Below are 18,578 nucleotides of genomic sequence, written 5' to 3' on the forward strand. Positions count from 1 at the left end.
TTTCACTGCTGTCTTCCATGGGTGTGGTGCACTGGAAGTAAAGCACCCATAGATTCTGTTCTCTCTCTCCATAAGTTCCTGCTGGAATGCCATGCCAGATTCCAACCCTGAGAGATGCAGGACAGTATTAATGTTTATTTCTAACTAGTCCTCAGGAGCTGGAATTAGTCTCATAGTTTCTTAGGTTATGTGCCTGTGCCTTTTTGGTGAACAGCTGGTGGATAACTTGCTTAGCTTTGGGTAAACTGAGGTCCAATATTTAGAAGAGAAAATCAGTTGTTTTACACAGGCACTGGGAGCTTTCAGAAGTAATGGCTGAATGATATTTTCCTAAACTGTTTCTCTACACCAGGTTTTTTACTCAAGTCGCTCAGGTCTAAAATAAGTGATGGACAAATCTCAAGAGATTTGATTTCATATCTTACCCAAACATTATCCAAGCTAAGTAAAGCTCTGGAGTCTGCATAACTGAGCATGAAACCTCAGAAGAGCAGACTTTCTCATGAGAGTGTCAGTGTTTCCTGCTGTCTGGAAATACCGAGAAAATAGTCTTTCTTGTGGTATTTTGAAACTTCAGCATCTGGACGTCGCTGTAATCAGAAGAAAGTGAATATAAAAAAATAGCGGTTTAAAAAGCAAACCCTTTTCCAGTCTTGGGTGTAAGGGTTTCTTTCAAGTTTTTCAGGGAAGCTATTAATTGATTCTGTAACTCTGGATCTCAAAGCAGGTGATGTCAATCTGAAACTGCAAATTCTGGCTATTTTGTTCTGGGTATTGCAAAATATTGTGAGGCACTGAGTGTTTCTTCAGTCAAGGAAAGAAACAGCTATTGTATCCTTCCCTCCTTTTTATATAAATATGTAACTAAGCACTCCTCTTGCTGTATTTCTTTGGGAGAACATTCTGCTTTCTTCAATCACTACTTCAAGTGAGAAATTTAGCTCAGTTGCAGAACCACAATGACTGTCTCATGCTACAGAAATCTAGTGAAAATAATCTTAATGATTGCATTATACAACTAATGTATTGATAAAAATGTTATGGTGGTAAATCACTGTAACGTTGAATCATAAATAGGTTTATATGGCAATTGTAGATGTAAGATATCCCTGTATTTAAAATAGAGTTACTCTTCATTATGAATTTTGACAGTGAATCAATGGGACTTGCAGAGAGATTTACTTTGAAAGTTAAAGATTGAAAACTGTGTTTATCTCTTGTTCTTCTGACACTGCGAGATTGATAATGTTTTTTCTTTAGTCAGTCCATTTTTAGTAACTTGAGCAATGAATTTTCCATCATTGGTTTTGTGTGATTAATCCAAGTTCACGCTGTTAGCAAATACCAGGAAATATTTCTCAACTTCCCTCTGTTTATTTTCACCAAGATTTTTGTTCTTTGACAGGTCCTCACAAAGTCTTAGGTCTCTCTGTATGTGCTGGTGATGTGCTGCAATTAGGGTTACCCATAAGTATTCATGCACGTGTAGGTTCACTTTTAAGGCCCCAAACATTTGTCATATTGTTAGGGATAAACAAATTGTGTTCTACCATTTGCAAAATCTGGATTTTTATGGCTATGTTTGTGCTCTTTCTAGGATTTTCTTCAGTTTGCAGTCTTTGGGGTCCTGAATTGCCGGGAATGCAGTGTAAATTGAGAGAGGGTACTCAAGTGCAATACTGTTTTCTTGATAGGTGTATTTGCTAAATTCATAACTTCTTACGCCTCTCCCCCTCACAGTTGTTATTGTAACCATCTTTCACAAAGAGCTTTTGTCAGTTTTGAGATCTGCTTCTGTTCCTTCAGAGACTAAGATTTTGGAAGCATGAAGTTCCAGAAAGACAGACATGAATATGCATACACATATAGTTACTTGTTGTATAAGTACTTCTTTCCCACATAGCAAAATTTTGTAGGTGTCTTTGTACTGTTTCCTTTACTTATCAGAGATTGACAAAAATAACTTAGAAGCAGTTTAAAACACATTTAAAGATCATCATGAGTTTCATACTTCAGTTTTGCATTAAAATATTATCATTAGTTACTCAGTGCAATTAATAATAACCTGTATTCATGTGCACTCTCTGCTTAATTCAAAGTAATTGAATGTTCAAATTAAGAATGTGTTTGCAAAGAGATCTCTAAAAATTCTGTTAGTTAGTGCTGATTTTTTTGCAGTTCTCTTATTTTAAAGGGGATTCAAATAATGCAAGAAGCAAAAGAAATCACTGCAGAAACATAATCAAAGTGACAGTTTTGTGCTGTATTTCCATATCAAGCTAAAGCAAACAAAAAAAATCAGCTATATATGCATACTTAACAATGTAGGTGCATCTCTGGGGAGTGATCTGAAATGAAGGGACTATCTTTTCTTTCTTGCATTTAAGAGTCTTCACTTCCAATTATTTTTCTAACTATGTATTAGCTGTTTTAATTAAAAGGTGATGATTCACCACTTTCTAGCCACTGAGAATATTTTTATAAAGTAGAAATTTAAAAATAGTAATGATGTAGACTATTTTACTATTACTCTGAGCGTTTGGAGCTGTAGGAATATTTTAGCACAATTTGAACAATGAAAGAAAAAGCTGTTTTTGGTAATTTTGTTTTCAAGGGTGATTCAACCTCTCTGCTTGCTAACTCTAATTTTCCAAGGCTTATAAAACTTTTATTTGATTCTTTATCTGAGCATAAAACAATGTCTGAAAATTGCATAGTAAATTACTAGATAATCACTTCTTTTGCAGACTGATTGTCAGAACAAATACTGCCTTTTAAGAGACACTCTAAATAAGTGCTGGGCAAAAGTGAACTTGAAAACTCAAATTAACTTAGGCTTTTGTGAAATCCTAGTGGTTTCTCCTAAGTGTGAAGGAGCAATGTCTCTGATAATTATATTATCTTTGATTATATTATTTGCTTAGCTGTGTACTTATACTAGTGTTTGTGTCTTCAAATGTATACATACATATGTATAGATATATATGTGGAGGTGGTATCATAAAGTTAAATTAAGGTATTTGTGATAAATATATTCTATTTAATGGTTTCTTTAATTCATCAAGTAATTTTGACTGCTGCCTCTTCCCTAGGCTGGTATTCCTCTCCCTCATCACATTTCCTTTTGGAGGTGGTTTTTCATTTCCAGTCTCTAAGTAACATTAGCTGAAACATTGATGAAAAAAGCAAGCAGTCTCTTGAAATTACTTTAGCCTCCTTTTTGTCCAAACAACCTCGACACTCCTTGAAGACCCAACCTGTATGATATGCTCAGTCTTCTCTGTTCTGGATTTTAGATCGGATATATTGAATTCTAGATGGTCAAAACAAGGACTGGGAACTTTTTTTGCGTTAAAAAAACATTGTATGCTGGTGGCAAGCACAGTTCCAAATGGTCTGGCGCATCAGACCTAGGGAAAAAAGTTTAGGTATAATGGAATTGTAATTACACATAAGCAAGTCTGTGTTCACATTTTAAAAGTTTCTCCACTATTATGTAATATTGTGCAAAATTTGCATGTCTTATGCTGCCGAAAGCAGTCGTTGTGACCAAGTCAAGCTCTCCAATGTGGGAAAATGTCAGAGCTCGAGTTCCTGCTTTGCCACAACTTCCCTTAAACGCCCACATCAGCGCCTAGTACAGAGGGCCTGGCAGGAGTAGGGGCTGCCTGGGACAGTCAGCCTTTTCCATCTGTCAGGAAGGAAGCAAAGATATTAACTTAGAGAAACCAACCATTAACTCTTGTGATGAAGTGAGTTTGTTGGCATCAGTGAAACCAGAAGAGCTCCTTGGTATGCATGAGCTCCCCATCAATGTATTTAGGTGCTTTCAAGGTTAGTGAGCCAGGAACACTGGCTGAATTAGTGCCCAGACTCCATGCCAGTCTCCTGGCTGGATGGAGCAGGTCTTCGTCTCTTGTCTCTGCTTGTGTGGATGTGTGGGAGGCAGAAAACGGAGCGTACTGGTTGACTTGAATTCAAGTGATTCAAAGCAGCACCTGGTCAGAGGTCCGATGTAGTGTTTGGCCTTGTGTCAGGGTCAGGCTCAGAGCTCACCATCCCCAACTTATCTTCCCTCGTTTGTCGTGGCTTCTCCTTTCTCACTCCCCTGCCAGAAGTTCCTGTCTTTGCAGAGCTCCAGCTCAGCAGCGTACCAGGGCACTCCACTCCTCACTTCTAGGGAACCACGCTTATGCTCTTTGGCCTTTTTTTCATTTTATTTTGACCCTGGGTGATCCGGTGGCTGCCGAGCTGTGGCTTGGCTGCGTGTTGCCCTTTCAAACCCATTGGTGGTTGTGGGGCCGTGGGCGGGCTGGTTCTGGGGGCAGCGCCAGCAGGAAGGATGGGAGCTTCTGCAGGGACCCGAGGTTGTGCAGTAGGACAGGAAGGAGGGCAGGGCAGGCTGGTGCAGTGCAGATAAGTTCAGCAGCCGTGGCAACTCCCTTTCCCATGGCGACAGCAATGATGACTGCCGATGGAGCGTCTTCCATGCAAAAAAACACCTTGGTATGCTAGCTGTATCACTAATTGGGGGACCAAGCTGCTAGGATACCCTGAAACTGCTGTTCCCATACACTCTGAGTAACTAATGCTGCTTTCAGCAGTTACTGAGGAGCTGCCTCAAAGCTCCAAAAAGGCAGCAAGGCTCTCATTCCTGTCACTACACCAGCAGAGCTCCCTGGAGGTGAAGTGGAAAGCCCATGTGTGCCAGGGGAAGCTCACCTTTGCTCTGTGCCACTGTCCAGCACTTCACAAGAATTACGGGAACCTCAAGTGGCAGGCAGCCCCTTAAATTATTTGGCATTACCCCTAAGTACCCGATCCATCAGGGCAATTCCGAGTTTGATGTCTAAGAGCCCTACACACCTGCAATTACTTAAATCCACAAAATTGCACCTGTAGGTATTTGCAGGCACAGAAATGTTGGCATAAAATTAGAGGCCATTTCCTAAAACCTGTGCCGAAATTCTGATGATATACTATATGAGGGGTTGTTATTTTGAAATGGATTTGTGGAAAGCAATTGAAAATCTCCAGGCATCCCATCTGTGTTTAAAGTAACAACAATAACAAAACTTTAAATTAGCATAGGAGATTTAAGACATTTCAGGAAAACATTGATTAAATCTGCCAATGAAATGAACGTGTTTGGCGAGTGACCTAATTAGTGTATGCTTGGTTCTTTTTCACTGCACTGCTTACCACTAATTGCTGTTCTGCTGGTCTTCTCCTGACAAGTAAGAAAAAACAAGGATGAGGGATTTGTTGAGGAAATAGTGACATTCAGTTTTAATTCATTTGAACCTGCTGCCAAGCTTAATTATGGAACTGAGAAACTGAGACCAGGAGGCCCCCAGCCATTTAGGTTATAGGAGATGGAGATGTTTAGTGTCTGCCCGTGTATTTGGGTAGCACTTATTGCAGCTAGCTATAAACTTGAGTTTGCTGATGCTTAGCTGTTTTCTTTCCCCACAGGTTAAAAAAAAACAGCACTATACTGGTTTTATTTTTAAAATTTAATTATTGAGCCCTAATGGCAACAGGCCAGTGCAAAATTACAGGCACAATTACAGGCACTGTATTTCTTAAAGGAAAGGTTTTAACAATTATTCTAGATAGTCTTGTCCTGTGTTTCTTTGTGTGTGTGCTTGCATGGGGGAACTTGTAATATGTCATTCTTCAAAAAAACCTCAGGATCCTGGAGGACTTGTAGCACTGGAGTACCAAAGTCACCCTCAGTGTAAGTACACTTGAGATGATGGGTTCAGGTTAGTGATAAGTTCAATTCCCATCTCTCAAATTAGGAGGAGACAACACAGCTTTCGTTATTTTTGTTTGGAGTTCTTAAAGGAAAATGTCAGGATGCTTCAGGAAAAAGGGAAATACTTTTGGTTATAGTTTCCTGTGGTGGTGATGGATTCTTGTGAGCACAGTCTGAAGGTCCTGGTTTAGCATCTGAGTTCGTTTTTCATGATGTTCTGCATAAAAACTGGGGGGAAAGAATGTATAATTCGTTGAGCAGAATGTTTACAAGGCAGTGAACACACAATAAAAATGGAGAGGAAAGAGAAGGGAAAAAAAAACTGTGAAATTTGAGTCTAACACAGGGACAGTCTGGTGGGGCTTGCACTTGTTTTTAAAAGAGGAAAAATAAATGTTTTTTCTTAGTGCAGCGTCTGATTGGCAGACCCTGATCTGAATTTCATCCCAGGGGATGATTCCAACCATTTTCCTACCTTTTCCCAGGAGGAGCCAGGGAACAGAGCAGGGATAGATGCTGGAGCAGCCAAACTCAGCCACAGTACACCTGCCAGGAGCAGCTACAGCAGCCTAATTCTGCTGGCGGGGAGCACAACCCACTTCAGTCACAGCCTGGACAAGAGGGAAGGAAGGAGCACAGGGAGTTTGGGGCTTCTTTTACACTCTGGAGAACACTGGAGAGGATGTTCCAAGACCCACTTTTAGCTTTTGTGGGGGCTAAACTTTTCATCCACCCAGACAAGTATATTAAAAAAAAAACAAAAACACACACACAAAAAAAAATCCCAAACAAACAAAAACCCAAGAAAAACCCAACACACAAAAACCCAAAACCCAAACAGAAAAACCAACTCTATTTAGTTAGTGCCCAAGAAACAAAGAATTAAGTGAGATTATAAACCAATGAAATATTTTAGTGTAGGTCTCTAACATAGACTATAAACATCTACGTGGAAGAACGGAAACTGTACAAAAAGGCATCATGCCTGGTTTTCTGTTATATAGCATTGCAGGGTTCTTGTAAGGATACTTGAATGCTGAAACAGCCTGGGAACTTGGCTTCCCTTGCGGCAGATTGATGTTCTTTGGACGGCTTTTCAGCCATGGAGTGATTTTGTCCTGATGTTCTGTGTGTGGTGGAGAGATGTGTCAGGAGGGGGGAGGGCTAGAAAAAGATACTTGGAATGGAAATGAGCTTGAGGGAAGGAAAAAGAACAGCTTTGCAGTGAGTCTGGGAGTAGTAATACTAGAATGCATAATGGGCAGCTAAAGATGTGGGTTTTTTTGTCTCGAGACTCCACTGGATCTCTGATATGGTCATAGAGCCCTTTGTGTCCACTGAAAAAATCCTTACAAGATATTAATGGTTTTAGATATTATGGACTAATGTTACTCCTCAATGATTTATTATGCTAGATATACCTGATATCTATGATACAACACTGGAATATTCTTACACATTCTGGTTTTTATTTACAAGCAAAACTAACTTAGCTCTGAATAATTACTGTGCTGTCTAGAAAGTCAGATTTAAAATAAATTCCTTTCTATTCCTTCATGCATGAAACCTGCATTGTACACTGATGTTAAATATAAAAATCTAACTCTATTATCTGTTTTTAATGACAATATTAAAATTACTTTTGCACTTTTACCTCCTAATTGTTGGGCATGGAAATGGTGAGAAATAAAAAAAAAAGCAATTTTGTTTCCTGAGAAGACCACCTCACTGTCCTAAAAAGTCATTTTCTCAGTGTTTGATCCAAGCCATCCCATCATTTCCCAAGATATTTCAGATTTCCCATTTGACAGCTCTGGCTTCTTGTCAGGAACTCTCATATAGGAAACTGGAAGTTGCATCTAATTGTATCTCCTTCCTCCCAGAAGTTTCTCTTCCAGAGGGCAAAGGCTTCCAGGGAGGACTCTTGCTCTCTTGCAGCATGTTTTTTAGTTCAAAGCAGCATCAGCTTTACTGCTGCTCTGCAGTGAGAAGAGAGCTTGGGTAGCACTGCAAAGGAAAATGCGATGTAGGACAAGCTGATTTAAAAATGGCTTGCAGTAAAAAAGGAAAATCAAATGAGGGAATCAGAGAAGGTCAAACACTCCTCACATCCCCAAGTTGATCAAACTCTAGGGTTTATTAGATTTGTTATCACAGTGTCCCTCAATCTGTCAGTGTCTGTATCGCAGCCTCCCTCAATCTGTAGTGACGCCGTATCAAAAAAAAAAAACTCCCCAGTCCTCCCCGTGACAAGAAACCCCTCACCAAACAAACCAAAATAGAAAATTGAGCAAAGAAAAGAAAGGTTCAGGTCTTGACTTTGCTATAGAATAGTGCTTTTCACACTCCTTAAGTTAACAGTTTCTTTAACAATTTGTCTGTTTCTTTTTTCGTATTTCTTTTAATTTTCTTAAAACTTTGTGGATGAGATTTAAGCCAAGAAACAAAAACATCCATGTACACAAAATTCTTTCATGATTGGACATTGAGCAATGTATGCATACCAAAATAATAATAGAGATGTTTGTAATTTTAGGGGCAAAGTGATAGCAAGCACACAATCTTATACCTAGATTTGGAGCAGAGAGGATGGCAATGAAATCTCCCAGGAGTAGAAAGAAAGGCTGGGAAAAGAAATACAAATGGATACAGCACAAAATCATATCTGTGGTTGCCTCCTGTAGGATGTGTATTGACGTAGTAAATGGAGATGTCTGCAAAGAAGCTATAAATATGCTTGTGCTAATATTATTAAAGCTTTCAAGCGGTTCAGTTTCATCCATATGGCTTTCCAGGGAGATGCCAAAGATGTGGCCCTTGGCCACAGCTTGTCTGAGCAGCACATGCCTACCTGCACTGTAATTGCTTAATAAGATGTAGGGGTTTTCCCTGGATGGATTGTGAAATATATGCAGCTGCCTAAATAGGTGCTTGGTGAGATTTTTAGATCTTCCTAATTCAGTTGAAATCTTTACGAGCATAATGAATCCTTGTCTTCTTACCCCTGCTTTATGTCTTTAGGAAAATAAAAATACTTTCAGAGTTTTCGCTGTCCATTAAGAGCATAACAGCACTGGGCTTGCTTGAACATACCACTGTTGCTGGCTAAAGGAAGAAAAAAATGGAGAGGGAGGAAGAGAAGATAGGAAGTGACTGTCTGACTAATATACTAAACTAATACAAATACTGGGAGTAAGAAAGCCACCTAAAAGCAGATGATCATCCCTTGCCAATCCCTAAGATCTAACCTCTAAGCTGCTGTTCAGATGATACCCCAAAGCAATTCCTGGCAGAGATCTGTCCCTTGTTGCAGCAGAGAGGGCAGGGAGATGAAAGGGATGTAGTTTAACCAAAGCTGAGACGTTGCTATCTCACCATCTTCTAGAGCTATCTGGCAGTTGCCTGTAGAGCACACATGGGGATTTCTCCCTGAGCTGGTCCCACCTGCTGGAAGGCTGCTCTCCCTGCCCCTGCACACATGGCCCTATCTGCCACACAGACTTGTGGCCCTCCTCTTATGAAGCTTAATCTTTGTATGGCTTTAAGGGACAGGAGAAGGAATGTTTTCTCATGAAACCAGACACTTCAAGCTGTAGCTTTGTATCCCAGGAAGGTCCATAATGTTATGTCCTCTCATGGAAGAGATGGGGCAGGACTCCAGAGCACTGAGTGTGTATGCCCTTCTGCTGCCAGGAACCTTTAATCTTAAAAAAAGACCTGCCTACACTCCCCCTCTGCTTCATATCTGCTGGCACTTTGAAGCTTCAGGTCACTGCATTCCCTTAAACCCCACTAGGTTCAGGAGAAAAGATGTGACAAATAGAGGTGTGGCGGCAGTGCTACTGCAAGATTATGAGACAGTGTGAGAGAATGGAAATATTTTCCTTCTTTATGAAAATAAAATCTTTATCTGTGCTCATACACATGGATAATACTGAAAATCTGTATTTATCTGTTTATTTTCCAGGTTATGGTTTTGTAGATTTTGACAGTCCTGCAGCAGCACAGAAAGCAGTAGCATCTCTCAAAGCAAATGGCGTGCAGGCGCAGATGGCAAAGGTAAGAAGAACTCTGTCATTGCAGGTTTATTTCAGCTGTTGGGTTAAATTTACAAGATTTATTTTGCTCCTGTTTTTCTTAAGGTATTGGATTTCTTATTCCAAAGATTCTTTCATCCTTTGGCTCCAGCACCTTGTTCATCCCATGGTTTATCTCTGTTCTTGAGAGCTGTGTCTCATGTAATGGGCTCTGCTCTGATTCTCTCTCTGTCCCCCTGTTTGGAAAGGGTTGTAAGACAGAGCACTGAAGTGGAAGAGCATTGGAAATGCCTTTTGCTAAATACCAAGTGAAAGAGTTGCCTTTTCCTCACCTTGAAGTTGCCTTCATTTGGTTCCTTTGCTTTGGAAAGTTACTGTTTTTTGATGTGGCTGGTGGGCTTCTCTGAAGGAGTGATTGACTGAGCATAAGGAAAATCTGGTTGATCTGCCTAGGTTTGGCTTCTCCTGCTTGTTGAGGTTTTGGTGTTTTGGTTTTTTTTTTTGGACATAAATGAGAGTGTAGAAGGTTGCTAAAAGAATAGTTGCTAAAGGCTGTCTGGAGATGATTGGCATCTGTTCACAGAGGCTGCAGAAGCCATAGTGAGAACAGTGAGCTCAGTCACTCTGGTCTTGGAATTGTCCTTCATCCCCAGGCAAAGGGGCTGATGGTGAGACAGGGGTTATAGTAATGACCATCATGTGGTCCAGCTGTTGGCTTTCTGAAGGTGGAATAATGTGTCTTTGAGCTCTAAACTGTGTCAGCCAGCAAAAATAGCTGTTGCTTTCTACGTTAAAAATGCCTTGCCTGAGAATCACAAATAATACCTGGTTTAGTCTCTCTAGAAAGGATGCTGTCCTAGAATCTAAAACAGTGAAAGCAAACAGGTAATTACAGAAAAGAGGGAAATCAACTAATAAACAACCATCAGATTTGAAGATTTCCACTTAAAGGAATGTTGGTGGTTTAAACCTTTGTTTTTCAATGATGTCTTAGTAAAAACATAGTTTTCTTTTGGTGTGTGGGTTTTTTTTAATTATTCTTTTATTGTAGGGAGAAAAGTAATTGCTGGTAAATGAAGTTCTTTTGCCTTCTACTGAATTACACTCACTGTGCCTGAAAGAAACTTGATGTCAATGATGTATTTCTGTTTAAAAGCGTCCCACAATGCAAGCTAGGCTGTTTTATTGGTTCTTAGTTTTTATTGACACATAGTGATAAAAAATATTTGCTTCAAATGGGTAAAAGATGGCAAGCAGAAGAATGTGAACTTCTGCTAAGGGTTGTGCTATTTTATTTCTCAGATATACAGCAGCTCCTTGTTAAAATATAGGCAATTTGATGCATTAGTCAAGCTGTGGAAAAGAAACTAAAGACAGGAGATATGTTTTGTCCTAATGATTGATATAAAATAGCCCTTTCTAGAAAGGAGTAAATCTATATAAATCTGTAAAAAATCTAAATCCATATAAAACTGTACCGTTACAGATTTAAAATTACAGATTTAAAGATAGGATTGAAAGATAAATCTATGCTTGGGGTTGTCAGGATTCAGAACAATGAATAATTGCAGTACTTATATTCGTGGAAACACCAGAAAATATGGCGGCTTAAAACATTGTGGTTTGGATTGTCCAATATTTAGGGGCTAAAAGTAAAGCCTGGTGTTTTCAGGGTGGGAAGAGCTGTACCAGCCCTTGGTTGGTTTGTTTTCTGGGGAACCTGTGGCAGGAGCAGCTTTGTGCCCTGTGAGATTTTGAGGCAGCTGGTGTGTACAGATTTGTTTGCATAAGACTGACTGTATTTTTATTATTTAGCCATGGTGCCTGGAATCTCAGATAGATTCTTTTTAGTGTGTTTGATAGCTCAAGATAAATATACAACTGGCTTTTCTTATCTCTGAAAAAATCTAAGTATTTAGAAAAATGCAGTTTCAAAGGAAATTGAGATGACTCCACACAAAGTACCTCACATTGCTGAGAAGGCAGGAGCCTGGGAAAGCAAATCCATTGGAGAAACATGTTAGTTCTTGCATATGTTGGAAGCCAAGTTGCATAACAGGACTGAAAGACAGCATTACCTGCCAGTGTTGGAATTAACAGTGAGGACTCAGAAGAGGTTTGAGGAAAGGGGCAGAACAATAATCTAACCTGCATTTCTGGAAATTTAGCCAGAGCAGTTTTATTTCAATAGCTGTTTTAATTAGTGGTGAATGGTGGCTCTCAAATAAAATCAAAATTTAAAAAAGTTAAGTCTGAAGAAATTCTCTAAACCTCTTGTGTGCCATGCTTTCATAGTATCATTGTCCTCTTTTACTCTGCATTGCAAAGCAGTGAAACTGCCCCGTGTAGAGGCCAGAGAGGAGACAGACTGTAACCTGTGTTCAGCAAATGTCAAAAGATCTCAGTCCAGCTGTGGATGCTTTTGAATAAAGGTGAAAGAGGCATTTGCCAACTCCTTCTATGAGCTGGCCTTCTTCAGTAGTGGGAGAAAATATGCTGGTGTCGGTATTGTCTCTGATGTTTTCCTGGAGAGAGCTCTTGCTCGGAAAGAGTGGTTCTTTCTCAGTTTTAACACAATATAATTTTTCTCACAGAAATCCAGGAATCTTCTTTGAAAAACAAAAAGCAGAACTGAGCCCCTGTCCATGTTGGCTAGCAGAAGTATCTTGTGGATACTTGAGTAAAACATACTCATTTTATCGATGCTAAAATACAGCTGCCTCCCTCTTTTTTAATAGAATTTGGACAGCATTTTGGCTGATTTTGTTTTACAGTGCTGCCTCTGGAAGACGGTTGAACTCTGGTGGATTGATGCTCCAAGTCCCATCAGTATTGGTAGACTTCTTCTGTCGAGGCTAATACACCCCATAAACCCACAAAGGGGAAAAATCCCAACTGTTAAACATGTCTGAATTTCTCTTTTTGTTCTGGTTTGAAGCAGGCGGTTCAGGATTCGGCTGAGGGAGAGGAACAGCAGTAGTATGCCTGCAGAGGTAGTGGTGGCAGCTGAGGAGATGAGGTCTCATATGGCCCACTTGGTGGGACAAAGACCAACACAAGGACCCACACAACCTCCCACCCATAGGAGAGTTGTGTGAGGCTCTTGCACTCAGGTGTCACCCGGCTTCTTTTGCATTCTTCTCTCAGAGGTACATGAACCAGGAATTCTGGCCACTTCAGCTGTCCTATGTTCATCTAAGTTTGTCCATCTTTTTCAAAAGTGCTTATTAAGCATTTCATTTATTGATCCCTCAGCTATGCAGCTGCTGAGGGATGTTTTCCTAGCTGGCCTGGCTTATTTTGCTGTGTGCTTCCTGTGTGCCTTGGGACATGAAGATTCATTTGTGCACATGTAGTGCTTGCTTGGTCAGGCTCATAGAGTCCAGGTGTTTTTTTGGGGTTGTCTTTCTACTAAAAATGGCACAACTGATATGCCTCTAGATAATCTCACAGGAATTATTGATTTGGTTGTCTCTTTATGCTAGGGACTACAGAAATATGACAGAAAAAAAACCACTGCTTATGTGCATGATTTATGTATCAGTTTAGTTTTTTTTCCAGATGCTCCTTTCCTGCATTTCCTAGAAAAATATTATAGACAGAATATGGAAAATTAATAAGGAGAATCTTAGTAATATGGGAGTTGGCTCAGACAAGTAGGCAAAGAAGCCTAGTACACATGAAAAATGTATCAGTGTTCTAATAAAATCTGTAGACCATCTATTCTTGGGATTTGCAATAGTCCTTCACCCAGAACAGCACATTCATGAGGACTCTTCTTAATCTACTTTATATGTAAGTTTTAATGATGCCAAGGAGTCTAAATCATCTGAAAAATCGATAGAAGTCTGCTGTCTAAATAAATTTGAGCTTCTGAGCTTGTGTCAGCCTGTAGTTGAACTGTGCAATCAGTTTATCCCTTCACAGACATTTGGGGTCCTCTCTACCATTCTTTATTTTCAGTTCTAGTCTGCTGTAAGATTGCATAATGTGAAAGTTCAGGCTGAGGTAGGTTCTTGCAGAGTATCTAATAGCTTCTTTAATACCTACCAGCCCATCAAGAGTGTTGAAACAAATGCATTCACAAAGGAAGGGTTTCAGTCCTGCTTTTAAAAGGATTGAAAACATATTTGATCTTATGTATCTTCTCTGGGTTTTTCTTTTGTACATATAATGAATTTAGACATCCTCAAGACCTACATGAAAAATGCGGATATTGAAGGAATATTTAAGTAACACTGGCAGTTGTCTAAGTCCAAGGAATCATTTCTTGACTACTCTGCTGCAGTAATTGCCATCCAGAGAGTACACTGCAGGAACTGGTTCTAAGAAAGGTCTGTGCCAGTAGGCTCTGATGTGTTTTCCTCCACAAGGGAATTGCAGAAAGTGATTTTGCTTCTTGTGTGATATTTTTCTCATCTTTCCATCATGCAGAAGCTTAAATACAGGGAGTAATCACCATTTAGGTGAAAGACAAAAGGGAGCTATTTCCCACAGACCAGAGCCAAGCACAGGAGCTTCTAAAGAGGAACAAAGAACTGGTTGCTGTATAGTTAAATAGACAGATTTTCTCCAGGAACCAAGGAAAAGGAAATCCCACAGAAGAAAATCTTATTTATTTTCCAGACTTTTGCGTAGGTTTTAAGCATTGCTCTGGTATGAGTCAGCTGACCAAATAACTTCATTCTGTCTGCTTATTTTTCAGCTTCATATTCTCTTATTTTTAAATTACTTCCCTTTTTTTCTCTGTCAGACACCAATACTTTAAAGGGCTGATCCTTAAAATGGAAAAACTCTGAGGAAACTCTTCTTTCCAGTGTTTTTTTAACCTATTTTAATGAAAAGTTTTGTTTGCTTTTGCTGTTTAAAAATTCATGAAAATAATTAGAATGCTATCCGTACAATACGAAATATGGCCTGTATACATGATATACAGGTTTCCTAACTCATGATTGAAATGCCTGCAAATTTTATCTAACAACCTCAGGATATTGAGTTTTTTGATAATATTTTTGGTTAACAGCTCTACTGACTGAGCTAACCTTCCTTTTAAAACCAAAGTGGGACTCTAGGAGTTTTAGAGCTCAATATTGCAATTGTCAGGCTTTGCTTTACTCCTGTGCTTTAATTATCAGATATCCCATCCCTACCGAACTGTTGTATGAAGTTTAATATTTGTATTGGTGATTCGTGAAACACAGTTTTCATTTGCTGCTGGGGCAGGAGCTGGTGCCTCTGGAAACCTTGCCATGCTCAGCAGTGTAGGAGAAGCTGAGAACATGGCTGTGCTGGCCACCTTCCACATCATTTCTGAATGAATTGCACAGCCAGGCGTAGGCTGCTGCTGCAGCAACAGTTGTCAGAGACCTTTGGCACAGCTCATGTATGTGTGTGGAGCATTCTCCAGTGAGCTCTCCTCTCATCTTCCAAAAATGTGCACCCTCTCTCCCTGTGCTTTTGCACAGCCCATACCAGCTGACCAATACTGACCTGAATTGATAACAGTCCTGGGTTCAATGAAAATGGAAAGTTACAGCTGGAAAGAAATAAGAGGTAGTTCAGTTTAGATTTGGAAGTAGACGTGCAAGTGTCTCTCTCCTTTGATTTCTTTTACCAAGTCAGCCATTCCAAAGGTGTCCTGCAGAAGCACTAACTGGGAGTTCCAAGTTTCACGTACTGCTGCTTATCAAAGTCATGCTGTCCTCATCCTCTCTTGCCTGCTTACCTCTGTTTTTCATAAATTATCTTTTACTCTTGGGATGGGGAGTCATAGTTTCCCAGATGGAGCTGGCCTTTAAGTGCAGATTTTGCAAATATAGGACATTTTTCAATTTCTTAAAGGATAATAATTGGCAAAGCAAGAGCATTAAGAAGATACTAAATTATTTGTTGGTATTAGGTTTTATATCAAAATTTCTTACAATTATATGCCTGGAAGGTTTTCTTGCTTGGTTTTTGGGGTTTTTTTGGTGGGTTGTTTTCTTGTGGGTTTGGTTTTTTTTTTTTTTTTTTTGTTTTGTTTTGTTTTTTTCCTTCAGATGAAACACTGTCTAAATTCAGGATTCAAATCACAGATGTGCCAGCAAAGGACTAACTTTAAATTTCAGAAAATCTGCAGTAGCAGACAACAGTGTCCGATGAGCATCCTAGACAATCAAGACTAAAGCAATGAGTGGCTTTGCACAATGATAGATTGGGGTGGTAGCAAAGATACATGACATTAATGGAAGGACTTCTTAGTCTTATCCAGCCTTGTAAATTTTAAGCTTCTACCTGAGAACTGTATGGTAGCCAGTGTGAAATGATCATAAGATCCTTTTCCTGCTTTTAGATGTGCATTCACAAGCCAATATAGAATGCATTAGCTTGAGCCATTCTTGAAAGAACATCAAGTTATCCTGGCGGCCCTAAAATCCAGCAGTCCTTTCACACTTGCATGTGTTGCTCCTAAAAACATGTAGATCAGCATGAAGGAGGGTATGCACATTGACAGTATTTGAACCACACCTGCCAAATTTATAAACAATAATTTCTTTGGGGGTTTTCAGAAGTGCTTAACTTGACATAATTCTGCTCTCTGAAAGTGCATGGAACTTTACTGTTGGCCAATTGAGAGGAATTAGGTCAGTACTATGTTCCTTTGTTCCCAAAAATTTTAGCTCAGCATCTTTCTTAACCACTAGGTTAGCTTAGAAAATCTTACAGCACACACAATCATGTTTATTCTCTAGCTATCACCTCAGATAGACCTGGCTGTGGTATTTCTCTTTTCAAGTGCTGCTTTAGTTTCTAGATTTACGTGATTTTTTTTTTTTTAATACTGTAACTTCATCTAACATTAAAACATTCCTCTGCCTTTGAAAATTAAAATACAAACAATCAGTAAATATATCCACCTCCATGCTATTAATGCCTTGCACCACAGAACAGATGCTGAAACTGAAAAATGTAGCCAACTTTTAGGCTGAAGAATAGTGGAATTACTGGGTTCTTTTCGGGTTATGAACTTCAGCCAAACAAGAGTTGGCCTTTTTTCATAAATACACATTGTTCTTGACTTTCCTCTGAGTTGGAACACATTTGAATTGGTAATAATACAGCTGAAATCCACAGAGCTTTGGCAATCTAAGCCGGGGAGAAGAATGGGGCTCCCTATCTTTAGCACTCACATAGCTATACATCTTGGAAGCTCTTACACACTCTTTGCAAACCCTTTATGTGTGCAGAACAGGAAATCTGAGTCCTGCAAATGAGTTAAACACTGGAGTCAGATTAATTCTTTTTTGCCTCCATACTCAGGAAACTCCAAACGCCCCACGGAGGAGTTATCCGACCACAACTATGCAGCTTGGGAATCTGCAGCTCAGACTGAGCACAACTATGTTCTAAATTCAGTAAGCACAGCTTTACTCACCAGGAAAAACCCAGCGCATGCTGAAATGATCAAAAAACTGTGGTTTTAGAAAATATTACTGCGGTAGAAAATGGACACAGCCTTTCTTTCAGTGACATATCATTTAATTATGTTCTTCTGTAGATCAGCCTGAGGACAATGCTTTTGTAAGGTGAGAAACAAAAATTCATTGTATCTAGTGTGATGATTCATGTGACCACCAGCAGGAGGATAGGTTCATGCTTTTTGGGGTGACGGTCAGTCTGGACTGAGATACAGCTTCAACAAAGCAATGCAATTTGTGTGAAAACCAGGCCACTTTCAGATTATTTGGTTTGATTTGGAAAGCAGGTGTGCAAACTTCAGTGGCATTTCTTCTGAGTTGATGTGAGTGCCTGTATAACAGCTCATCAGCCTAGAAATACACAGGTGCACACTCTACCAGTAAACACAAATCTACCAGTAATATGTATATATATTCCCTGTGCAGCTATGCATCCTCCTCTGAATATCTAAATGTTACTGTTCTAGTGAATACTCTGCTTGTTATTTCTTTGTTAATAACTGTCTCCCATTCAACTGATATGACTGAGTAGTCTGGCTGTAATCTAAATAAATTTTAGTTTAGATGCAGTTTTGTTCACTAATGAATGATAATTTTTGTCACTATATTAGGAAACTCTATTTTTCCTTTGTATAGAAATATGAAATTAGGCTGTGCTCATGCTACATGCAACATACTGAGTCATAATGGAAGCTTACTGAATTTTTTAGTCCTTTACCTTTACTTATTTGTGCTCGGGAAGGGAGATAATGATGACATGAACAGTTGAATTCTATTTGTAGTCATGATAAATTTACTTTGATATGATCAAAATAAATGTAAGAGATATAAGAATGTAAAATCCATTCTGGCTATATCAGACCAGAATAAAGTTCCTTCTGATATCAGATTCTGTTTCTGATATTGCACTATAGCATGTGCCAACAGAGGAGTACAAGAACCAGACAAGCATCTGAGGATACTTCCCCAGAGTAGTCTCTTAGCCTCTAGCAATTTGCAATTTGGGATTTCTTGAATAGTCATTTGTAGAACTGCCTCCCCATCCCCAAATAAACAATTTATGATGCCTGTTTTGCATTTAAAATTTTGGCAGCACAACATCCAGCCATAAGAAATTTTTCAGTTTAACTTCATCTTCTTCAAAGTTCCATCTTCTTTGCTTGCTCTAGACCTGCAAAGTAGATTTCATTGATTGCCTGCTAATTCTTGTATCAGGAGAGACAGAAGGCTCTTGTTCCCTATGAATCCTTTTCACTGCACTTACAATTTTATAAAATGCAATCATAACTTCCTTTAATCCCTGTTCTGTTTCCAGTTTTAAGA

The 18,578-nt window shown here is 39.3% G+C and overlaps 1 protein-coding gene across 8 annotated transcripts in view; it reads left to right on the top strand.

Annotated features, from left to right (window-relative positions):
* RBMS3 (RNA binding motif single stranded interacting protein 3) overlaps positions 1-18,578 on the top strand; it is a 705,955-nt gene that overhangs the window by 434,706 nt on the left and 252,671 nt on the right. For all 8 annotated transcript variants that reach the window (XM_038127643.1, XM_038127644.1, XM_038127646.1 and 5 more), the window contains one exon: positions 9,729-9,820. In XM_038127643.1, the coding sequence (XP_037983571.1) occupies positions 9,729-9,820 (92 nt within the window). The remainder of the gene's footprint in view (positions 1-9,728; positions 9,821-18,578) is intronic.

Source organism: Motacilla alba, chromosome 2 (genome assembly GCF_015832195.1).
Source record: "Motacilla alba alba isolate MOTALB_02 chromosome 2, Motacilla_alba_V1.0_pri, whole genome shotgun sequence".
Lineage (NCBI taxonomy): Eukaryota > Metazoa > Chordata > Aves > Passeriformes > Motacillidae > Motacilla > Motacilla alba.